The 26,128-nt window shown below is 38.0% G+C and overlaps 1 protein-coding gene across 1 annotated transcript in view; it reads right to left on the bottom strand.

Annotated features, from left to right (window-relative positions):
- Positions 1-24,450, bottom strand: part of KDM3B (lysine (K)-specific demethylase 3B) — a 42,353-nt gene extending 17,903 nt beyond the window's left edge. Inside the window, exons 1-12 of the mRNA XM_004686772.2 lie at positions 24,289-24,450; positions 21,103-21,216; positions 19,653-19,758; positions 17,242-17,366; positions 15,415-15,489; positions 12,246-12,845; positions 7,568-8,804; positions 6,028-6,229; positions 4,764-4,978; positions 3,878-4,030; positions 1,440-1,547; positions 219-346 (exon numbers count right to left, since the gene is read on the bottom strand). Of these exons, the coding sequence (XP_004686829.1) occupies positions 219-346; positions 1,440-1,547; positions 3,878-4,030; positions 4,764-4,978; positions 6,028-6,229; positions 7,568-8,804; positions 12,246-12,845; positions 15,415-15,489; positions 17,242-17,366; positions 19,653-19,758 (2,949 nt within the window). The 5' untranslated portion in view covers positions 21,103-21,216; positions 24,289-24,450. The remainder of the gene's footprint in view (positions 1-218; positions 347-1,439; positions 1,548-3,877; positions 4,031-4,763; positions 4,979-6,027; positions 6,230-7,567; positions 8,805-12,245; positions 12,846-15,414; positions 15,490-17,241; positions 17,367-19,652; positions 19,759-21,102; positions 21,217-24,288) is intronic.
- Between the last annotated feature and the right edge of the window lie 1,678 nt (positions 24,451-26,128).

The raw sequence follows: 26,128 nt of genomic DNA, 5'->3' as shown, positions 1-26,128 counted from the left end.
TAACTCATTGAAAAAAATTAAATGACAATAAACTTGCACTAGTCAGGGGGAATTAAAATTCTCAGTAACTTTTTTTTGGCTCTCTCTAAAAATGCTTCTCCACTGCCTCATTCCCTTAGAAATTCTTAATAGTCTGGGCTAATGTAGTGAAAATGAAGTAATTTCTGGCATTAAAAACTTACATTTCACTCAGTAATACCCACATATACTATCTTTACCTGTGACATCCCATTGGTGACAGCAGGTCTCAACACAGATTTGTTCTGCCGACTAATACAGGGGCAGTTTGCTTTAATTCCCCACTTGCCCCGGGCAGCATGTACCATGTCTCCAATATTGTAAAGAGCTGGAAAAAAGATAACAATAATTATTAACATTAGAAAGCTTATATGTGCCACATATTGTGTTAAGGATATTATTTAAACATTGTCTTCCTCAATCCTTACCACATTTCAGTAAGGTAGCAGACTTATCCTCAATTTTTGATGATGACACTGAGACACAGAGAAGTTAGGTCATTTACCACATAGGTGGTAAATGAAACTAATAAGAATTTAACACAGGTATATCTAGTTTTAAAATTCTGTGCACTTTTAACTATAGGTTACATTTTGTCCCTTCTCTAAGCAACATTAACAAGGCATCCTCCAGGAAACACTACGGGTAGTTTTCTTAATGTTCAAGAATATGTAAACATTTTGAACTGTACACTTGAGATTTATGTACTTTACTAGATGTTATACCTAAAAAAAAAAAAGTGAAAAAAAAAAAAAAAAAGACCAATGTAAACTTTACACAAACCTTTAACCAATGCTTGGACCAGCAGGGTGCAGGCATCCTACCACTGCACTCAGGGAGCCCTTCTGCTTGGAAGCACTGGGGTATAAAGGATCCAGGGGGTGCCCCCTCCAAGCTTTCTTAAGTGGAGGAGAATATAGGCAGTAGTTTTGCAGATTCACCATCTTCAATGCATGTATGTTAATGGAAGTGTGGAAGCTGGAAACACGGAGTTTCTGGAGGAATCACTGAAGTAAGCTGGGACTGTGACACAAACATGACCATTCATTCCTACTGTTAAACTGCCTTCTTGATGGAGTCAAGAGGTTTGATTAACTTCAGCTGGATGTTTACAAGTCTAAAACCAAATGTCTTTCTGGAAGCGTGGGGACGGTCTTTTTTTAAATTCTGGGGCTGCCAACCATATGGGAATGGAAAATACTATCTAGAAAAGTAACCAACCTCTCTGATCAATCAGCAAAATATGTGCAGTGACTGTATAAAACTTAGTATGTATCTAAAGATTTACATTCTCAGAGAAATCTGGTGAGGTTAAAAAAAAAAAAAGCTGAGATATACCATTTCACCACATTTTATATTTATGTAAATTATGTCAACTAAAACATTTATTTTCCACCAATCTGAAAAATTAATTTTCTTACCTGTGCCAGGGATGATCTGTGTGGGCATGAGATTCTCTGGTTCATGGGACTGCCCCTTTGCACATTTCAACCAGGAGAAAACCTCTTCATCACCCATCTCTTCTGTCTCTGAAATACAAATGAAATAACCCCACTCATTTTATTAAGGTCATTAAGACATGTCCCTCTCAGTAAGTCAGTATTTTAGATCCTAAGCACCAATTTTCTCATGGGTCAAAGAAGGTAGTAGCTAATTTTTAAAAAATCTGTTTCACTGAGATAGCATTGGCATACAATAAATTCAACAATTTAAAGTGTGCCCTTTAATTAATTTTGACAAAAGCATACAGTTGTATAATCACGACCACAGACACAACATAGAATATTTTACCCCTCTTCCTTAAACAACTTCAAGCACTGACCACCACTTGATTAACTTTCTAATAAAAAATTTTGTGTTTTCTAGAATTTCATATAACTGGAGGCACATGGTATAGTAATTTGTGTTGGGTTTCTTTCATTTAGTATGACTGTGAGATTCCCCCAAGTTCTTGTATGTAACGGTAATTCATTCCTTTTTACAGCTGAATAGTACTCTGTGGTATGATATACTACATTTTATTTACCCATTCATCAGCTGGTGGAATGCTGTTTCCAATTTTTGGCTATTATGGACAAAGCTGCTCAAAACATTAAGTATAAGTCTTTGCATCGATGTGCTTTCAATTTTCTTACAGATAGTGCAGTGGGAGACTCCCTAGTGGCCTAGGGGTTGGGTTCCAGTGCTATCAACATTGTGGCCTGGGTTCGATCCCAGCCAGAGCTAGTCCACATGTGGCGCAGTAGAAGTTGTCTGTCTCACCCACTGCTCCCCTTAGCAGTGTATTTCAGTAGATCGGCCTGTTCTGCTCCCCACTCTGTTGCACTTCTAGCCTACATCTCAGTTCATCCATTTAAATTTATGAGAAAAGGCTAGAACCTATGGTTTCATATATTTTGTCAGGTCTTGTTTATAGTATGAGGGCAATCCCTATGGAAGCTAATGTTCCATGGATGAGAGTGGGAGGCTTAACAGCTGTATCACATGTAATACCCAGTGAGTAGCAGGTCTTATGCTAACCACTTTACAATGTCTTATTCCTTATAACAATGCCATGAGGGAAGTTCTCATATTATCTTTGTTCTGAGAAGTTTTGAGAAATAACTAGTCCAAAATACCAGTTGGTATACTGAAGAAACAGAAGTAGTTTTAAAATTTCTGGTAGCCTAAGCTCCAAATCACTAAGTTATAATGGTTACATTGTTTCTCTGAGAAAGGAAGAATGAGGCAGTCAATGGGCAAAATGGATTCTTGGTGTGTATTGCAAAAACAAAGGGAAACAAAGACTTTCTTTTTTTTTTTGGAAACAAAGATTTAAACAGACATTTCTCCAAAGAAGATAAGCACAGTGCCAATAAGCATATATGAAGATGTTGAGCATTATCAGCCACTAGAAATGCAAATCAAAACCACAGAAAGTAGTAGAGATACTACTTTTCCAGCCACTATGAATGGCTATAATCAAAAAGAAAGACACTAATAAATTTGGTGGTAATATGTAAAAACTGGAACAATCATATACTGATGGTGGGATTATAAAATGTTATGGTTATTTTGAAATACAATATGGTAGGACTGGGAGAAAAAAAAGATTAGCCTTAACTGTCACATGACCCAGCAATTCCATTCTTAGGTACATACTCAAGAGAACTGAAAACATACTCACATATAAATTGTGTGAACCTGTACACAAATGTTCAATGTGGTCCTATTTGTAATAGCTTAATATGGAAATAACCCAAGTGACTATCAGTTGATGAATGATTAAAAAAATGTAGTCTACCGATACAATGGAATATTATTTGGCAATACAAAGAAGCGAATTACTGTAATGTGAATAAAACTTCAAAACAGTAAATTAAAGAGTCCAATCACAAAAGACCAATTATTGTGATTCCATTAAAATTACATTTATAGAATAGGCAAATCTATAGAAACAGTTAAGCAGATTAGTGGTTATCAAGGACTGACGGAAGGGAGGAATTGGGAGTGACTGCTAATGGGTATCAGGTTTCTTTTCAATGATGAAAATGGACTAACATAGTGGTGATGGTTGCATAACCTTGAGAATATACTTTGAATAGTACACTTTAAAAAGGTGTCTCTTATGGCATATGAATTATACTTCAATAAAGATGTTATTTTAAAAAACAGAGGATGGTGAAGGATAATCCTGGGCTTGTTTTAGCCTTCCCAGGTAGGCTGGTATACTGACAATTTTAAGGCCTCATAATACAACAAAGATGAATAAAGTTTAGCAGTTAAAGAGGGGGTACAAATCCATTCCTGCTTTAATTTCCAAGTCCTATATCCACTGAAAAGGTTACTTTCAGAAGTGCATAGGATAGAATTTACTTACCACTGCGTGGACGGCTTTTCCTTAGCCTATAACAATCAAGACAGACCCCAAATCCACATTTGCGACAAACCCAGTGGATGTTGAAGAGAGTTGTCTCACATACATCACACATTTCACGTACACCACGCACGGCTCGCTTCCATGCCACTTTCTCTGGTGGAAAAAGGAAAAGGAATGTTGTTGGGACAGACCATCTGAACAGCAAATGACTACAGAACCAGTGATTCCTACTCTGTTTTGTCCAAAAATGAAACTCGAAAGATATATGAAGTTTTTGTTTCTTTAACTGTAAGAGAAATAATGTATATGGAAATTCTATTTCTGAACAAATGTCAACAGGTAAAGAATGCCACATGTTATCTTGATACCAGAGATATGGAGGAGTCTGAAATAAGATTCTTCTCTAGAAATGTCAGACATAATTTCTCTGTATGATTTTTCTTAGTCTAGAAATACAATACAGTCTCTCAGACACGAAATATCATAAATGCCTGAATAATGTAGGTGCAAGGTATGAACATGGCACCTAGCAGAAGTTCATCTATTCATAATCTATAGAATACTGCTTACAAATTGGTTCAAAACAAACTGAAAATATTCTGAGTGAATCAAACCTAAACAGGAACAAAATGCATATTATAGCAGATGTTCTACAGCAATCAAAGTCCATTAGAAAGGAATTTTTGTTTTTTCCAACTGCTAAAGACTGAAAGAGTGAGGTCTGTCAGATAAGATTTATGGGCTTTAGCTATTTAGTTTGCTATAAAGAGGTCTTATTAGTTTTAACTCCTTTATAGAAAAGGTCATCCTCCATTCCTCCCTCAAGAGCAAAAGAAAGCTTTTTTCAACTAGGAGTACCAGGACGAACAGCAAGATAGTGCCTTACGGTGTGGCTCCACCATCATCATGGCCTCCTTCTCAGACATCACAAGCTGGCAGAACTGGTCTCCAACGTTGGCCAGAATGTATTTCGAGGTTTCTAGGTCTATCCCTTCTGCTAGGGAAGAAGAGGGAATCCACAGGTTCATGGCATCAGGGTCACTCTGCTGGGGACTCAGAAAGCCCTCCACACGAAGTACTCCCTTTCGAGTGAATATCAATCTGAGACAAGAAGGTAGAGAGTCAAATACACAGAAACAGCGGCACCCAAGCAAAGAAACACATACCTAATGTCCTAGGATCTAAAAGAAATTAAGAGAAACTTTCAGGTAAAGAATTTTTGCCATATGTGACCACACAGTATGCATTCTCTGCACTAAGAAGGCTTGTTAACACTTAGTAACTGTCCTGAGAAATGGCCATCAGATTCTCCATTCCACATCAGCACTCATATCGACATGTCCAGAGAAAGTCATGTGCACTGCTATAAGTTAAATTCAAGTCTACTTATGTTGGGGGAGCCCTGAGTATTGTCTGGTGTACTCCTTCCTGGTGTACTCCTTCTCTGAGAAACATATTTCATATCTTCTTTCTTTTCAAACCTCCAATACTATCCCCTTCCTCCTCAGGATCTTATTAATCGTTCCAGTGAGAAAATACAAGGAGCCAGAGAACTTCCATAAGCTTCTACTACTATACTACTATGCCATGTGTTACATCTGATCTGCTACAATGATGAACCAAGCCTTGATGAAGAATTTTCCCTTTTACGTCACCTATTTCCTTCTCTACTGAATCATACTTGTCAATATTTAAACATGGTATCTCAAAATACTCTTAAAAAATTTCTATCTCAAAAATTATCCTTGACTCATTCTCCATTTATATGCTTGTTAATGCAAAGTTTCTTAATTGTCTATAATGACTGTCATAGTTCCTTTCCCTTTTATTTTCTTAAAACTACTCCAATCCCTCACCAATCTACCAAAACTTTTTTTGTAACATCATATGGTTACTTCCAATATCATACTAAGCCGAAATGCCAGTATTTGCCACAGATCATTAGTCCTTCCTAGAAAGATTTTCCTCAGTTTTCTTTTGGGATCCCTCACTAGCTTTTCTTTCTCAGTCTTCCTTACTTGTTCTGTCTCATCTAAATATTGGAAAGCTGAGCCTCTCCGGTGGTGGAGGGGTTAAAGTCAAAGCTATCAAGCTGTCAGCATTCCTGGCCAGGGAGCTTACCCACTTGGCAAAGAAAGGAGTTTGGGTACCTCCGAAAGTGAAAGAAGCGGCAGGCCACTGTGGAATCATCTTGCTCCTGTTCCTTAAACTTCCGATACCGCTCCAGGCGGCATTCACGACACTTGTGCAAGTGAGGGGCTACATTGATGCATGACCCATCCTGCAGGAAAGGTTCTCCAGACTGCTTCAGCTTCTTCACTTTGCTTACATCTTTCAGCACTGATTGGCCAACTATGGCAAGGTGGGGAGGAGAAAGGATTGATCATAAATGGTAAAATTAGACTTTGTAAGATAAACATTTGAAGCAAACATAAGTGCTTTGACCTGGGCCATGCCTCTTTGCACCGGTTGGACGTGTGTTCCTCAGGTCTGTCCTCATAAAGAGGAAGGAGAAGGAGTAAAGAGGCTTTACCTGGGAGCTACAATCAACATGGGTAATCTGTGGGAAGTGTCTTATTGGGCCAAACAACTTTGGGCATGAATAAGAACCCAAAATGCTATGCATTTCACTCAATCCACCTATTCTGTCTGTACTCTGTCTCTGGTAAATCCTCTCAATCACTCCCCCCCTCAGCACCTCTGGCCGACACCCCAGCTTTGTATGCATAAATAAAATAAATCCAGTTGTTGCTTCTTGTCTCCAGCCCCCTCAAGATAACTGTTCTATCAATCAAAGAATCATGGGCTCCCAAGGGATACCAATTCCTAATGATAAGTTATTTTTACCATCAGACTTTCTCTTACACACTTACCCTTATACACTCTGAAGATAACCTTACATAATAGGAGTTAATGGGTTTTGGAAGAACATGAAAACTTAATATAGATGTCAAGGGAGGAGAAAATGGAGGGATGATTCTTTACAAAAGGCTGTTACATGAGAACGGAGACTAGCACTTTGTAACTTCCCTGAAGTACACTAAAAAGGATGGGCCAAAGTGAAGTAGAAAGGGATGAAAAAACACGGCAGAGTTCTTACTGAAAATAAAATCAAGGCCCTTCCTTTGTGGCATTATCATTACATGTAACAGAAACTCCCTCTTCTCCCTATACAGTGCTGGCTTAAGTACAATCTTGCCGTGAAGCAGAAGATCCAATAAGAGTCCTCCTACTGAGCCTCTTTGGCTATGTAATTCTAGAGATTACCAAACTCTCCATCAGAGACAGTGCCTCTACTTCCAAGGAGCAGAAAATGTATTCAAGGGCCTCCCTGATGGCCTAGGGGTTAAGTCTCAGTATTATCATCACTATAGCCAGCATGAGTTTGATCCCCAGTCAGGGAACTAACCCACATATGCACAGCAGACCTCTCCTGTCTTGCCCACTGCTCCCCTCAGCAGTGTGTTTTAGTAAATCCTTTTCTGTTCCTGACTCTGGTGAACCCTCTCACACACATATCCCCTACCTGCTCTGCATCTGAGGTCTATACCCCAGTTCTTCTACACACACCAAAAAAAAAAAAAAAAAAAAAAAAAAATTCAGATTGACCAGCCAAAATTTAACAAAAAATGAAAAAGCATTCAAAGCAAGTGCCATAGCTAAACCCAAGTAAGGCCCCAGCAGGATCACCTTTCAAGGGGGCTGTCCGAGGCCGGCCCTTGGGGGCCTGCTTCCCTTTGCCTTTGCCCAGCAACAGCTCAGCACTGCGCTCCCCATTGGGGCCCAGCTTCCCCATCAGGTGCTCCGGAATCCCCTTCAAGCCAGTTTTGGCCTGCAGCTGCTCCTCAGAGTCGCTCAAATCTGACAGGTCACTGTTGGTGCTGGAGTCTGAGTCCTGTCTGCAGGCCAAGCTTCGCTCATCCAGTGAGAACCTTTTCACAGCTTCAAAAGGAGCTTTGTTCTCCTGTGAAAAATCAGCTGGGGAGGACAGAAAGCTGCCTGAGTGCCTGCCAAAGACATTACTAAAGGTTTTGAGGAGGGGATTGTCCTGCTGCCCAGGCCCCACAGTTGGCCTCTCCTCTGTGGGGCTGGAGGAGAGAGTAGGCATTTCAATGGGCTGAGTGAGGCTGCTGGTGGGTGAACTGGAGCGGCCATTCCCCATTGCAGAGAGGCTCGGACCTCCAGTGGTAAGAGCTGAGCCCAGAACACCGGACACCAACTTGGAGGAGTCAGTTGTGATGAAGAGAGTTTTCTTCTTTGCTAAAGATGCCGAGTCTGCACAAGAGTGAGACTCGGGCCAGCTGGGTGCTGCCTTGGAGGTGACAGTGGTAGCAGTGGAAGAGCTACCTGATGCCTGAGATGCAAAGCTGCTGAAAGGACTGTGTTCAACTTTTTCCACAAATGCCAGGAAAGGGTTAGAGGGCTCTTCTCGGGACAGTTTAGGGGGCTGTAAAAATAGATTTTCATGACTCTCTGGGGTACGGGTATTAAGGAGGCTCCGTGGAAAGGCTGGTGTGAGGGTGGGCATGGACTCTGCAGGCACTTTTCGGTCCACAGAGCTGCCAGCCTTAGAGCCTGATTTAGAATCTGCTCCAAGAGCAGATCTGCCTTTACATAGGCTTTCGAGGCTTTGCTTGAATGAGTCTCGACTGGAGGAATCATCAATCAAACTCTCTGAAACGGTAGTAAAGTAGTTACTGGTGGGTAAAGTTTGGGACATGCACTGAAAAAACAAGTTTTTGGAGAGGTCAGAGTCTTTTTGAGACTCTGGTGCAGAGCTACAGCCAAAAGAGAAGCCCAAAGATTTGGTCTCTGTAGCTAGAATGCCATTGGATTGGCTCCTTCCACTTCCAAAAGTCAAAGGTTGTGATGAGCTTGGGAGAGATGCTCCAAATCCAGAAGAGGCCAGAACAGAATTTCTTGAATTCTGAAAAGAAGGTAATCTGAGTTAGTGATAAGGGCTTCTTTTAAGGACCTTATGATCTTTCTTGGATCTAGGTCAACATTTCTTGTAAGCCAGTCGGATTTTTTCTTCTATAATTTCAAAACTGCTCTTATGATTAGATTTCATCAGCACTGGGGGAGAAACCTCCCAGAGACCACACAGAGAGCATCATTAGTAAGGTTAATTAGAAAATGGGATTTCATTCATCCGATCACTCGGTGAGTGATCTAGTGAGTTGTGGCAGCACTAGAAGATTGTGTAGGCCTATCTGTAGGGACAAGCTCAGGCGTGTTCATGATGGTGTAGCCATAGACTTAGTATCTATGTAGAAATGAAGACATACCACCAGGGAACTGGAGAAAATGGGTTTCTGAGCACACATCAGCTTTTACTTTGAAATGACCTTGTTATTAGGTCAATTGTTAAAATTTTGATTGATTTCAGCTATTGCAAACTGCCCATCTTACAAAAATGACTTTTGCTTCATGATAAGCCCACTGTACAATAAGGAAAGTATTCTTTTTATTAGTCTAAAATGGACTCCAATATGGACTCTTAAAATATGACCATTTATTTATGGGTCCAAGTCAGCTCAAAGGTTGAATATCGATCTCCAGCCAGGGAGGTGACCCACATGGAACAGCATCCTATCTTCCCACTGCTCCCCTCTGTAGTGTATTTCAGTCAGTCTGTCTTTTCTGTTTCCCACTCTTTCTGGTGGGTCCTCTCACCCACTGCACTCGTGCCTGTACTCAGTTCCTGTGCATAAATAAATCTTAAAAAAGAAAAGAACATTTTACTTCTTTTACCCTGACAGTATTAACACCTGCATTTGAATAAAGGATAGGGTCATGTGTGTGTGTGTGTGTGTACATACATACATATAAAATAAAATAGATATAATGGGCATATGTGTATATATATGTACACAGAGAGAAACATTCACGGGTAGGTATAAACCATTGTATAATAGTTGAATAATAGTTGCTAATTTAATAAAATCCAGATCCTTACATACAGATTACTAAGAATAATAATAAAGTTAAAATGAACTTTCAGATAGTAGAGGATGATCTCCTTAACTATTCACTTTAAAATACTGGAAATAAAAATTATTCCATGGCTGCTCAATAGATAAGGGTTTCCTTTTGGGATGACAAAAGTTCCTGGAACTAGATGGTTGCACAACATTGTGTAAAGGTCACAATGTCACAGTATTGTACACTTTAACATGGTTAAAATGGCAAATTTTATGTTAGGTATTATTTTACCACAATATAAAAAATTATTCTAGTTAAACAAAAGAACTGTTTAAAAATGGGGGAGTTTAAAAATGTGAAAAATGATGTAAAAATAAACTTAAAAAAAAAAAAAATGGGGGAGTTTAATTTATTCAAGGTATTCTTTAAATATGCAAGAGGAGTACACATTAGGACATTCTATGAGGGTGGCACAGAGGAATGAGAACCTGGCAGGTGATCAAGAGTCTCTAAACGACTGCTTCAGGGTATTTAGAGTTAAAAATTTAAAGTTCATTTCTTTTTTTCTTTTACTTTCCATTAACCAACTACTATTGACTTAAATCCTTACCCACAAAAAGAAGTAAATAGACAGATAGAACCCTGAGGCTGCTGTTGTTTCACTAGCAGGATTTGGCCAGAAGCATTGTCATTGTCACCTGCCTGACTGTAAGAAACTAGCACAAGTACAGCTCAAGATTCACCTATAAAGTTACCCTTAAAAAATACATACATGAATGAAAAATAGTTTAGATGGTCTTTAATTTTCCCTCAATGATTAAATGCCAGGTTCTTTTCTTATAAGAAAGTGATGACAAACAGGTTTCAACTCTGATTTTTACGGCAAGAAGCTTCTGGGATCTGTGTCCCCATTTTAGACTCAACATTATAATGGAAACACCCATTTCTGTACTTTTTTCCCATCCCCCTACTAGAATGAAAGCCTCATGAAAGTAGAAATCTCTGCTAGAATAACAACATATTTAAAGCAAGATCTGGGAAATAGTAACCCTTCAAGTATTTGTTGAGTGAATGAAGGAACTGAGTTTAATGTTAAAGTATCTTTTTTGGGATATTAATTTCAAATTCTTCATCTCTTAAGACATTCCTATTCTGTATACCAAAGAAATGAAAAACTATCAGAATCAATGGTCATTAACTGATATAGTTTCTCAATGGAGTTTGGAAAATGCTCTTAGAATCAAAATTTCATCTATTCAGCTTTGCTTCACTAATAATAATAGCACACATTGTATCTCTTTTCATAGCATATAAAATTGGTGTATTTTGTAATCCCTATTTATAACCTTTGACACGGAGATGATTTTTCTTAATTTGGGTAATTAAAAATGCTGGAAATCCACATAAGATCCTCACCTAGTTCTCCTGGGAATGCTGATAAGCTAACCATGGATAGTGTGAAATCTGTATTTATAAGCCTTCTCTTCTGTATGGACACGTCACCTCTTTCTCTATTCCTGCACACTAGGGATTAACAAGCTGCACTTGCTAGGGAGGGGAAGAAGTAGTCAGGTAAGATGTATATGCCATTTTTTATCTGGTTTTGTTATATTTAAAATGACTCCATTTTAGGAGGTAAGCTCCTTCAAACAGGGATTTCAAGTCTTTGTTTATAAACTACAGTACTTAGCACACAGTAACCTCCTATATAGTTTAAAAATTTACTATTTTATCTGTATTTCATATTCCATCTTTAGCTAACAGCCAGTCTGAAAAAAGGAGACTATTCCTTAGTGACCAAAATAACTTGATATTAACTCACATTTTAAAAAGCTCCATTTCAGCAACAATACATATATAACAGAGAAAGAATATAGTAATCTGGATACTACTGTGATTAATTCCATCAAATTTTCCAAGATAGGCTTAAAAAGATTAAGTTAGGAAAGCAACAACAAACTTTTATGGCCATGTCAAATTATGGAAAGAAGCCCCACATCAAGGAAAAGTGTCATTGAAAACAGGCGTTGGTAATAGTCATTTTCACATTATCTTAATTATTGTGTTCACCATTACCAACAATTAATTCGTTAATCTTATGTCTTGTAGTCCTGGTGTAGGTTCAAACACTACATGAACTAAACAGATAATAGAATTAAAAAGATCCCCCACCACATCTATTTTAACATATCATTAAATTGACTTGTATAATCAGTTTTTGATTAGCCCAATTGTTCAGGTGACTGCTAAGAGCTAATAAAGTTATTAAAATAGAAACATGTGTCCAATGAGCAGTTAATGGACTCTCCACAGAGTACAATTTAAAGCATATTTCAAAAATACTCATTTCCTTTGGCATTGGAGGTGCTTTTCAATGTGTAAACAATAAAAAGGGTGAAAGAATGAACCCGAATCTTGAAAATCTGCCCCTGAAACAACTCACCTCTCCTGGGGCCTGTGACCAGCTGCCTTTCTGTTTTTCCGGCCCAGTCCCTGCTGCAAGGCCAGTGTCTGAGATCCTCACCGTGGTTGGAGTAGAGCTGGCAGTAGTGACCACAGATGCTGAGGCCACCACGCCCTGACCAACTTGTTCCAGTGTTTTTCCTGTTTCTTTATTTTCGGCTCCACCCATGTCTGGGGCCAAAGGTGTCTGACCTGTGGCTGTAGAATATGGAGTGAAAGGTACAGGTGTGTCCCCACCTACAGGTTCATCCTGCACCACCAGAGTCCTGCCGTTTTCTTTGGTGTAAGTGGCAAAGCGAATGTTGCGGTTAATCTGGGGGACAAATGTAGTTGGTGGCTGCTTGGTTCTCTGATCCAGCCCTGGCTCTCCACTGGCATTCCCTCCTTTCCAGGGCCCTCGGCTTGCCTCACCTCCATCGCTCCCATTACTGTCTACTTCACCCCTGTCTCCTTTTAATTTCTTTGATGCAGGGTCACACCCAGAGTCCGAAGCACTTTTCCTCCTTCGGCCATCTTTCCCCTCTATGCTCTCTCTCTTCTTCTTTCCTTTGGAAGATTTTACTGCTTTTAATGTACCCCCCTACAAAACAAAATTCAAAAAAGATTTATTATAAAGAACTTTCCAACCATGAAAATCATAAACCATTAGCTTTTTCTCATATATGAAGCAGGTATTAAAGCAGGCACAGATCCCCAAGTTCCAATGCCTGCTCTAAGACATCCCCTTTGTCAAAAACCTCCAATCTTCCTGATTCCATTTACATGCACTATTCAAGACAGTGGTTACTAGAGATTAATACACTTGGCAAACTTTCCCTTAAATAAAATACATTGCACTTCCTCAAATATACTTTTTTGAGGGTTTTAAAAATTTTTGGAATTTATTTAAAAAAAAACAAACTGTTAAAAGCTGTTCTGACAGCTCATTTACTCCTTGATGAAAAAATCTATTCACTTCCTTGTTACACAGAAAGTGGCACTTCAAATACTGAAATATAAAAATATCAGATCTCTTCTATCCAGAAGTCACTAAAATCTGGTGACAGTTTAACAATAACAAAACAAACATTTGTGAGCCCATGATCAAAGGAAAGATGAATCCAACAGAGGTCTAGATTGTTCTTCTGGACACTCTAAAGACACAAACAGGTTCCAGACCTTGTTTAAAAGCAATCAGAGGAAAATAAAAAGGCAGGCTAACCTCTTAGCTCCTGAAATAATTTCACTCATGAAATATTACTGGGCCTTACTATAGAGGCCAAACAATTCTTATGTTTGAATGAGATCCCTCCCTGAGGAAAAGGGGAGGAAGTCTTGGGACACAGCTAACATTCTCTTAGGCAATCTTTGTGCAGCAAGGACTTATATCTGTAATATTCCTTAGGCTGATATCCTATCATGCAGCAGATATTCCTTTCAGTTTTATTCAAGCTTTCATATACTTTTATTCAGATAACATGAGTTAGAGCTGCAAAAAGTTAGTGACACAGTTACTTAGCCATTAACACTTACCAATTTAAGCCTACCACTTATTTCCATTGGGGATCTACAGACTGTAAAGCTGTATATTTGTTGCAGTCATTATTGCCATTGTTATAACTAAAATATTTTCAAATTTTATGTCTTCCTGCATTTCTGTATTTTTATGCCTTTGATTCTGTCTTAACACCTTTAATTTCCTACTACAACTCTCAACCGAAGTTCACGATTTACTTCTGATTCCCCTATACTTTTGATAAAATTAATCTAAGTTTCTCAATTTTTCATTCAAGAGCTGTTTCTATTTGCTAAAAGTAGTTTACATTTGATCTTCTTTTAAAACGTCATCTTTTCTTCAACCCCTATCACCACCAATCAGGTTTTAGTGTTGTGAAACTACAGAAGTACAATCAGTAAGCTCTGAGGTAACTGTGGATTATCTAAGATAAGGTGACTGTGGACTATCTAAGTAGGGTTATTATAGAATTTTCTACAGAACTGATTGAATAACTGTTAATAATAATCACACTTTGCTATCTGAGAGTCACATCATGGCAAAGCTGTAAATGAAAGAAGGAACATCTGCTGCAGAAAAACACAGATCTCACCATACATTCACAAAGCCTAGCTCACAGCAACCTTCTTGAGCAAAGACTTAAATGTTCTAAACATACAGGATACACGTGAGTAGGAGGCAGCCAAGGACACTATGACCAACACCCTCCAGCTTGTACCTTATCATGTAACAGGTGTTTAATATATGAATGAAATAAGGAAGGGAATACAAAAAGGGGCCCTCCACACCATCAAAGTAACAGGTGTTTTAAGCCATATAAATATAGTCAAGAGAACTATTCTATCTGTGGTAATATAATATGTAGTAAAAAGCTATTAAATTTAATCCTGATTCTTCTTTTCCTAGTCTGATCTTATTTTAGCATGTCAAGAATAACTGCATAAAGATGAGAGAGAACAACATACTTTGCTGGAGTAGTCAACATAACAGTATTACAGAGGTGCTAAGGGACTATGAGATACTCATGTGATAGTTGTCTGAGTAATGTCCTTCTGAAGAATATTCACACAGGATTTCTTGATTGGTCAGGCACCAATTTGTAACTTTTTTGGGGTGGGGTGGGGGAGGGCTATGATAATTCTAAATGAACCAAGAGTTGGCCTGGCTCATAATTATGGAGTAATCCACTGTATGCTGAGCACTGAAATAGGTACCTGTTTGGTTTGATTCTTCTTGGGATATGGAATTTCATACTCCCTTGGAGCTCACTATCACCTAATGGAAAGAAAAAGAGGATGCAGCTTCTCCTCCATCTCTTATTACAGACTAGGTCATGAATATTACTACTGCTTATTATGTCTTTAATTTTCTACTGTATTTTTCAAATGTACTGGTTCTTAATGAATGTAAGAAAAATAGGCTATGGATTTTTAAATGGCTAGAGATTAAAAAGATGATTAAAAAAGCTGTCTCAGATACTAGGTCTCTTTCTTAAGATTATCCTCCCTTAACTAGACCAGACCATGGAAAGTAATAAATGTACAGTGGCCAGAGCTGAAAGCCAGCATATCCATGGATAACACACACATCAAGAATCTACATAACAATATAAGGCAAGTTAATGAGTCTACTTAGACTCAGTTCATTACTGTACCTCGCTCTGAGGTGTTGAATTGTCCATCAGCATCACATGAATCAGTCTGGGATCTACAGACTTGATTTCACCACTCTACAGTAGGAGCAGGATAGTCAAAAAAGAAAAGAAAAAAATATTAAGAAGAGAAAAAGATTTAAAGCCTAGTCCACCAATGACACATGTATTTTTCTAATCTATGTAATTATCTCTTTGTTCCCATCCCCCTACTAGAATGAAAGCCTCATGAAAGTAGAAATCTCTGCTAGAATAACAACATATTTAAAGCAAGATCTGGGAAATAGTAACCCTTCAAGTATTTGTTGAGTGAATGAAGGAACTGAGTTTAATGTTAAAGTATCTTTTTTGGGATATTAATTTCAAATTCTTCATCTCTTAAGACATTCCTATTCTGTATACCAAAGAAATGAAAAACTATCAGAATCAATGGTCATTAAAATCACTACTATTAAAGAATAAAAACTTCTGGGACAATGTGTCAGATTTATGTGTATTTCCTTTGATGTAACAATTCTATGCCTAGGGATTAATTTCAGTAAATAATGTGAAACAGTGTATCCCAGACATATGGGATAGGATATTAACCGTGGCATTATTCAAATTAGTAAAAATACTATCAATTATTGAATTGACCATTATTTAAATTAATTATGCTATCCATTCAGAGGAAGAGTAGACATCTATTTTAAAAGGATGAGGCAGACTTCTCTAAATTGACACAAAGATATTCATAATTTACAAGTAAAAAGGATAAAAATGGTTAGCATTCCATGTAACATATGATCCCACTTGTTAACAAAGTATGATCTACATAAATGTAAGATATGTGTGAGCATACACAGAGATATAAGATGAAGAATATGGGGTACATACCAAATTGTTTAATGTTGGCTACCACTGGAGTGAGTATATTTCCCTAGGGGAAGGGGTGGCTTTCAATATCTATTTTATACTGTTGCAAATTTTAAAAGATCAGTGATAAAAAAAAAAAAGCGAAGACATAAATAAAATCACTATGTTTACTTTCAATATGACCTTTAAAGCAAAGTCTGAAACAAATTCAAGATGTCATAAGTTTCGAAACATGCTTTATTTTTCCTAGATAGGTGTCCATAGCTCTAGGTACTTTGCTCTTTCTTATTTCTTCAGAGATAATTTTTTTTTTCAGCAGAAAAAGAGAATATCAGCATCTAAGGTACAAGTATTACAAAAGCAAATACTAACTTACCCAGATTTTTTACTACAAATTTTTATGAATATGATAAAATGATACCACTTCACATCTGTACATGTGATTACTGATTCAAAGCACTTTCAAAGACCTATCTCAGTTCCCAAAACAGAGATGTGTGGTTCAGTGACAAGTTATCTAATTACCTCTAACTTACTGATGAGAACAGTAAGATTAAGATGTTTAACAGCCAGGCCTCCCTGGTAGCGCAGGGGTTAAAGCAAATCACTATGAAGCTATCTGCAGCTATTGCAGCATGAGTTTGATCCCTGGGGAGGGAGCTGACCCACATGATGTAGCAGACCTCTCCTGTCTCGCCTGCTGCTCCCCTCAGCAGTATATTTCAGTCAATCTGTCTGTTGTGTTCCCTACTCTGTCTCTGGTAAATCCTGTCACTCACCATCACACCTCTGGACTGTACCCCAGTTCTTGTGTGCATAAAAATAATAAATCTTAAAAAAAAAAAGAAGTTGAACAGTCTTTCTCAGTGTCTTACAGTCACTCAATAATTGTACAGAGATGGAACCTAATTCTTTCTTGTAATGGAGCAACACTGTTAAGAGATGGACAAACCTTAAACAAAACACAGAGCCTACCTCAGTTACAGATACCTCCATAAGACGGGTGATAGAGTCTTGATGACTCACAACCCCACAAAGCCAACTTTCTTCCCCCTCAGGCTGGTATACTTTAACCCTGTGACCTTGAACACTGTAGGGACCTAAAAGAGAGATCAGTCAGTATCAAATATTTTTGGTAAGCTCTATTTTCTAAGTATGTTTTAAAACAGAAGGAAAATTATATGATATAAAGTATTTGGTACTTTGAGTCCTAAATGTTCCTAATCAGCAATTTCAAAACAAAACAGTTTTCCCCACTAACCTCTATAAATTCTGCTAACTTGGAGATTCCACCCAGACTTGATTCTATTTTGTTTCAATTATCCAATTCTTGAAACAATACAAGGAAGAGAAAGCAAACTCACAAAACAAATACCATAGGTAGTTAGAAAATATACTCAGTTCTATCTGACCTATACAAAAAATGTGGGAGTTGTCAAGTATTCTGTTAAGTGACCACAGAAATGATTCACAACCTTATATTCTGCTATTTGATTTTCAATAACAGTAGGTAGAGAGTTCAATTTATCGAGGTTTTCAGTCTCTGCACTAATAATAGTCTGAACAAATATAGCACTTGTCTTCCTAGGAACACAGAGTTTCAAAGATATTACTTTATCAGCAGGTAATGCTACACTGAAATTTTAGCTGCCCATCCAAAAAGGGCACTTTCTCTCCCATGTTTATCTTATACATTTGAAACTAAATGGCTAAATCATTATTTATCTCCCAAAGCTATCATTAAGCTTTCTTATTTTTTCTTATACATACTTATACACATCTCTACCTGTCATACTGTTCACTAAGTAGTCTATCAAATTATTCTTATATTCTTATTCCATAATTTCCCTTGATTATTAAACATTCTATCCTGATAATCCCTTTCTTTCTTCAAGTAAGCCAGTACTCTTTTTTTTTTTAAAGTCTTATTTATTTATGCATACAGAACTGGGGTACAGGTCAGAGGTGCAGGGGCGGTGAGACGATTCACCAGAGACAGAGTGGGGAGCAGAACTGGCAGACTGTCGATGAAGTACACTACTGAGGGGAGCAGTGGGTGAGATAGGAATAGTCCGCCATGCCATGCGGATCACTTCCAGGGCCAGGGACCAAACTCACACTGAAGTGGCTGCGGCTAGCTTGCAGTGCTGCATCCTACCCCACTGCACCACTGGGGAGGGCCCAGTACTCTCATTTTTACCTGTTTAGACTTAAGTTTGATGTGAGAATCAAGGACTCTAGTTCAACGACAAACTTGATTATCATGAGCTCAGAAAGAAAGAGTGAATATGACTGGAAGAGAAGGATAACTGAAGCAATAGTCTGCCCTTTGTGCAAAATCTTTGGTAAAACCTGTATCTGACCTGGGAAAAGTTAACAATCTTTTTGTTTTCATTTTTGAAAACAGTAATGATATCTGACCAAATAAGAATGAATACGGGGCTTCCCTGGTGGTGCAACAGGGCTTAAAGCATAGCACTGTGAAGTCATCCACAGCCACTGCAGCATGAGTTCGATTCCCGGCCAGGGATGTGACCCAGATGGCGTGGCAGACCTTTCTTATTTCACCCACTGTTCCCCTCAGCAGTGTATTTCAGTAGATCTGCCTGTTCTGTTTCCCACTCTTGTCTCTGGTGTACCCTCTCACTCCCTGTACCCCAGTTCTTATATGCACAAATAAAGCTTTAAAAAAAAAGTAGGGGGCCCTCCCTGGTGGCGCAGTGGGTTAAAGCGCAGCACTAAGAAGCTAAAGCCACTTCCACATGAGTTCGATCCCCTCCTGCCCCGGAGGTAACCACATGGCATGGCAGACCTCTCCTGACCCGCCCGCTGCTCCCCTCAGCAGTGTACTTCGTCGATCTGCCTGTTCTGCTCCCCGCTCTGTCTCTGGTGAATCCGCTCACCCTCTGCATCTCTGGCCTGTACCCCAGTTCTGTATGAATAAATAAATAAGTCTTTAAAAAAAAAAAAGTAGGATTCTGTTTATGTGCACAAGTCTGCAGACACTTCACTTATATTTGAATATACCTTGATGCTGTCTTAAAAGTCTTCATTCTTGAGAACTTTCCAGAGAGTAAACTCAACAAGGGCAGAGATTTTTAAATTCATGGCTATATCTCAGATACCTTAGCACTGTGTTTAATAGCGCTGTTCTTGTAAATACTTAAAACACAAAAACCCCACAAAACTGTGTATTATGAAATACAATATGTAGAGCAGATGTGGTCTCAGTATTTTTCTAATCTATTCTAGAGATCCAGCTAACTGGCAACACTCTTTAGTTACAAAAAGAAGATAAGCACAAATGTTTAGCGTTGCATCCTCCCCATTTTCAACACTGACCAAATACCTGATTTAGAATTCAGGGACAGATTATCTGTTCTTACCTCGGCTGAATATTTCCTGTAACTTCTGGTCACTGATCAAAGCATTAACTGTTTCTCTCAGTGCAGCATGTTCGAGAAGAATTTGGCTTTGACTATCTGTTCCCATCTGGTAATGATAAAAGAAGAAAACTGAGTATTAAAATGAATAGTAATGATATCTAACCAGATAAGAAGAATCATATCCTCAAGGAACTCTGAGTCAGGTTCTGCCAAAGAATATTTTGCAGGATCCTGATCTCATGCGATGCAAAAGACAAAGACATGACTAGGATCAATTAGATTTAGGAAATAGTAAATGTTATATTTTTCCACATATAACAGTATGTTAAAGGCTCTGAACAGATATGAGGGGAAACAAAGCTATTTGAGTCAGTGTTTTTCATACTTACATAATTAATTTTATTCCATATAAATCTTTTTGCTTATTTTGATATTTATCTAATTACCAAGTACCTACTCAAGTAAGCATGAGATTTACAAAGATTTATAAAGTAAGGTTGCTGAGAAGGAGTAAGGGAGGAAGACCCATCAACAAATAAATAATCATTAATATTTCACAGAATGCAGTTTAGGAAATACTGCTTTTGGTTGCCTCAATACTCTTAAAAGTCCTCTGGTTTTTAACCTTTAGACAAAATCCCTACAAAGTGAGAAATAGTACCAACCATAAATTTTGAAGTTCTAACCTCAGACAGATGCTAGTTTATTTAAATTATGAACATAACTAAAGATATAATAAACTCTTCAATATTTAATGCTTTTTGAAGACAGCCAAATTCCCAGCTTCCCTTCCACTGACATAAACATAGGACCTTCAGACTCAAGTTATAGAAGTGGCCACCTCTTCTGAGCAGACCCTCAGAATTATGGTCTTAACTTGAGGTTAGGGTGTGGGCTTATAGCATAGGAAAGGCAGCTCACCTACCAAATGTACTTTACAAGGAAACAGAGAAACTTTAAAAGGTAGAGAATTAATGAAAGGAAGTTCTTGTGAATAAAGCTTGGGGTCCAGCTCCACTCGGTTCTTGACTCAACAAGGAAAGAATTCAAGGTCAAGACCAGAGTTAGGCAGATTTATTGGCAGAAGAGGAGAACAGAAAAACTCTCTTGAGCAGAGAAGTGTCCTGAATGGGTAGCCACTGAGAGGGAAAGAAGGAGGATCTGACATTGGGAATCTTAGCACTGTTGTCTCTTGTTGATTGGTTGAGGCCCAGACTTGGTCTGTTTTCCTGGAACAAGCTTTGGTTTGTTGCTGTAGCATTGTGTGGGTTTTCTTTACAATCAGTTTTTACAGGATTAGGGCACTTTAACCCTAAGTGACTAGCTACCTACCCCCAGCCTAACTTCCTCATTCACTTTCACTACTGAAAGAAAACTACCTATATTTATCATCAACAAAGAAATTAGCAAAGAGAGACATAAACTTAGGACTAGAGCAAGTGTTAAGTACCTGGAACAGATGCAACCCATTAGCATCTGATAGGAAACGAAGCTCTCGATCCAGAAGGTATTCAACTGGAACCACAGAACCCAAACCCAGTTTATCTACCAGGGGAGTGAAAGTCTGTGAAGTATAACAAGAAATTGATTAGAATTTGAAAAAGAAAATAAGCAAGAATTCAACCCAATCCCAACCTTCAGAGAAAATATCCATTATTAATATCTTTCAACGTGTGTGTGTGTGTGTGTGTGTGTGTGTGTGTGTGTGTGTGTGTGTGTGTGTGTGTGTGTGTATAAGCTAAAGCCCAAGTCCTTGGGAACAATCCCAATCCAGCACCTGTCTGTCAGATAATCAAAGGAAGGAAACCAGAGCAGAAAGCTAAATACTTATGGTTGAAAATGACAAGATGAATGAGAAATTCCTCATTCTCTCCAGAGGGATGAATAATTGTCTTGCCAGGCTTCAAAGAGGGCTAAATTACAGTAAACTCCTAGAATACTGTTTTGCCATTATCATCCCTAGAACACCTAAAATCTTTGTGAGAGTTCTAGAATAACTATTACAACTATGCATGGATAAGTTCATATTATTATTTCATTAATAAATAGTTCACAAAAGTCACCAAGAGCCCTATATCCATTTAAATTTCTTCTGAAAGTTCAATTAGAAACATATGACAAAGGACAATTTAGTAAGTGGTAATATGTATAATAAATAGGTAAAAAATATTTGGTTTAAATACTTCTAATTTGGTTAGACACAGGAGAAATAAACATAGGCAGGACTCCTTGGTGACCTGTGGGTTCAGTCTCAGCACTATCACCAATATGGCCTGAGCTCAATCCCTGGCCAGGGAGGTGACCCACATGATACAGTAGACCTCTCCTGTTTTGTCTGTTGCTTCCTTTAGCCATGTATTTCAGTATATATACCTCTTCTACTCCTCACTCTGTTTCTGGTAAATCCTCTCAACCTTCTTCCCACCCCACAACTCTGGCCTACATCCCAGTTCTTCTAAGCAAAAATAAGTAAAATAAAAAGAAATATATACATGTATAAAAGTAACAGTTATCTCCATACTTTGTTAACAGAAATAAGTGGATACTCTCAGAATTAAATTTTGTCCTACCTCATGAAACAAAACAACTTTAAATAGCTAAGCACAAATAAAGAAAGCAAAAGGAAAAATAAGCAAGTGGGATTACATCACACTAAAAGCTTCTGCATAGCCAAAAAACAAATAAACTCCACAAAGGCAAGCCATGAAGGGGAGAAAATATTTGCAGTATATTACCATATCTGATAATAGGGTTAATATCCATATATATATATATATATTTAAAGATTTATTTATGCATACAGAGTTGGGGTACAGGCCAGAGATTCAGGTGCGGTGAGAGGATTCACCAGAGACAGAGTGGGGAGCAGAACAGGCCGATTGATGAAGTACACTGCTGAGGGGAGCAGCGGGTGGGTCAGGAGAGGTCTTCTGCTCCATGTGGTCACCTCAGGGCGGGGATCGAACTCATGCTGAAGTGGCTTTAGCTTCTTAGTGCTGTGCTTTAACCTGCTGCGCCACCCAGAGAGGGCCCTATATGTATATTTTTAAAGACTGATTTATGCATACAGAACTGGGGTACAGGCCAGAGATGCAGGGGCAGTGAGAGGGATTCATCAGAGACAAAGTGGGGAGCGGAACAGGCAGATCAACAAAGTACACTGAGGGGAGCGGTGGGGGAGAAAGGAGAGGTCTGCCGCACCATGTGGATCACCTCTGGGGCCAGGGATCGAACTTGCACTGAAGCAGTTGTGGCTAGTTTTCAGTGCTGCACTTTAACCTGTTGCACCACCAGGGAGGGCCCGATATCCAAATATATAAGGAACCAACTCAACAGCAAAATAGACAACCCAATTAAAAAATGGGCAAATTACCCAGAACAGACATTTTTTTCTGAAGAAAGTATATAAATGCCCAAGTATATAAATGATCTGAAAAAGATTAACATTACTAGTCTTTTGGGAAAAGCAAGTTGAAACCACAATACCGAACATCTGCTACAATGGCTATTAATAAAGACAAAAGATTTTAAGTGCAACAAGGACACTGATAAGAGGGAACTGTTGTGCAGTGTTAGTGGTAATGTAAACCATTACAACCATTATGGGAAAAGAAAGTGGAGGCTCCTGAAAAAGTTAAAAGTAAAACTACCATATGATCCAGCAAACCCACTTCTGGGTATATAACTGAATGAAATGAAATCACTATCTCACAGTTATCTGTACCTACATGTATAATGCCACATTATTTATAATAACTAAAACATAGTGATAATCTGTGTATGGCATGAATGAATGGATGTGGTATGTGACATAAACCACAGAGTATTTAGCTACAAAAAAAGGGGAAATCCCGCCAGTGATGGCAACAGGGATGAACCTTGAGGGCATTATGTTGAGTGAAATTAAGTCAGATGGAGAAAGAAACATACTGTGTGACCTCACTTATATATGGAATCGAAAAAAAAAAAAAAATCCAAATACCAATACCATAGAAACAGAGAGTAGATTGGTGGTTATAGAAGGTACGGGAGAAATGGGTGAGGGTAGTCAAAGGGTACACACTTCATTTATGAGTAAGTTCTGAGGATATAATGTATACCATAGAGATTATATTGTATTCTATACTTAAAAAGTTATTGAGCATATAGATCTTAAAAGTTCTTACCACACACACAAAAATGCAGCTATGTAAGCCAATGGATAAATGAATTAACCTTACTGTGGTAATCATTTTGACATTACATATATATACAATATCTATCAACTGTCAAATTGTATACAAACATACTTAATGTTGTATGTCTCAGTAAAGTTGGGAAAAGAAAAGGTCTCCATGAGGAAAAAAGATTAAGAGTGACAAACATTGTTTCATAACTTTATTACAACAAAAGACTTTAGTGTCTTTTTGGTGAAGAAATTCTTTAGAAACAAAAAGTAACTAATATTAGCCAATGTAAAAATGTCTCAGAAGATACAGGAGAAAAAGATCTTCCCTAATTTCTGCTTTGGTAACTTCAGAATTACAGGGTAAGGAAAAAGCACAGAGCTTTGGGTATTTTAAGGAATTCAGTTTTAAATAAAACTCACAGTTATTGTATAGGAGTAAAGCCCAAATAGAAAGTAAAAGTCTCTTACCAGGGCTGGCCACTGTGCAATGGAGACTCGAGTGCCCTGGATAAGGACTGGGTCCTTCCGGGGTGCCCACACTAGAGACCCTTCTAGTAGAAGCACAATAACTTCTTCAGCATGAACTTTAACCCAGGAGTGTTGTTTCCAGTTACAGCCATCAAATTCTACGAAGATCTGCAAAGAGATAAAAAGCCATTTGAAGGTCACATTTGGAAATATTCCATTCTAAAATATATAAATACAACCCCCATTTTGAATAACTAACTAATAAAATTCTACAAACTTGTTTTTAGGTTCTTTTAATGGATTTCAATAAAATCCAATCTTAGTTCAGCACCAGGAAGCTGGTCTCAGCCCTAATCTGAAAAGGGGGAACAGAGTTAAAAAGGGACATGAATTATCTCGTCAGTAATTTTAACTATGACTAATGAAATTTGCAACTCTGAGCTTCCCATTCATATCTATGCACACTAACTTTTTATGTGGCAGGCATCATGCTAGGTTCAGCAACAGAGAAGAATCTAGCACATTTCCAAGTTTCAAGGAACTCATAGTCTTACAGACTGGAAGGTAAAATTTCTCATACTTGTACTAAAAATGACTACAGTGCAGTGTGTGGCTTTCTTATGTGTTACTTAACTTAGCAGATCGCTAATCTGCTAGTAGAGGCATGCTGTCGTCACAATGCTTTCCTTCCTTCTATAATAGACACTTCATTTTTTGAGACATACTTAGGTAGACACTGTAAAGAGCTTGTATGTAGTGTGTGTGTGTTTCTAATAAGGTACCTAAGTTTTTCCATATAACTTCTGACTTTTTAGCAAAAAGAGCAAAACACACACACACAGGTACCTGGTATGTCCAGTGCCTAAAATATAGCTGGTCACAAATAAAGAGGCAGAGTATATATCCCATTTCATTCTCAAATGATTTTAGTTGTTTTGTGGGAAGCATATGCAATAAGATGATAAAATATGCATTAAAAATATCAGAGCCAAGTGAACTACAATAAGAAGTTAATTATCAAAGTAAAAAAAGGGGGGAATTAGGCAGGCATTAAGGATGTATAGAGCTGCTATGACTAAGTGATGTTATTCGGTTCTGAACTTCTTGAAGGCCAATCTGAAAATGAAGAGGTCAGTCTCACAGTTCTCACTGTGTACATGCAAAACATAAAGCAATTAACAGGAAAGCAACACTTTCCCAAGCTCCTGGCTCTATGAGACATTTCATATGAAGCTTCCTAAGGCAACAGTGAGTTATGGTAGGACAATGTTAGAATCTCCTCAGCAGTTAACTCCCAACTGGGAACCATGGAAGATCTGTAAGTACTTGGATGCACCAGGCATTTCCAATTAACTAAATACTAGAGGTCTTGCAAAGGTATGTACCATTACTTTTCAAACGTGTAGATGATAGAATGAAAAAAATTCAAAACTATTAACATAATTACTTAACTTTTGTTGCTATATGTTCTCATCTAATTACATAAAAATTAAAGTTACAGTTATATAAAATTCAGGATACTAAACTTGAAAAGTGTCAAACTATCATAGTCAAGCATAGGGCTGAATAACTTCATGGGCAATAAATACTTGTGAACTGAAGTACACTGTAGGAAGGTAATTCCAGAAGTTAATTCATCATATAAAGCTCTAATTTTATAACTTATTTTTTAAAATGTAACAAGCTCCACTTCTACTTAAAAAAAAAAAAGAACAATAACCAACATTGAAAGGAGAAGCATGATTTTTACAGAGAAAGATTAAATGAACTACACTACTTAATATACAAGTGGGTCCACTCATGTACATATGTACATTCTAGGGGAGTCAAACACAACTTC

The sequence above is a fragment of the Condylura cristata genome, unplaced genomic scaffold, assembly GCF_000260355.1.
Source record: "Condylura cristata isolate star-nosed mole 26May11 unplaced genomic scaffold, ConCri1.0 scaffold00021, whole genome shotgun sequence".
Classification (NCBI taxonomy): Eukaryota; Metazoa; Chordata; class Mammalia; order Eulipotyphla; family Talpidae; genus Condylura; species Condylura cristata.
This window is presented reverse-complemented; position numbering and strand designations above follow the sequence as displayed.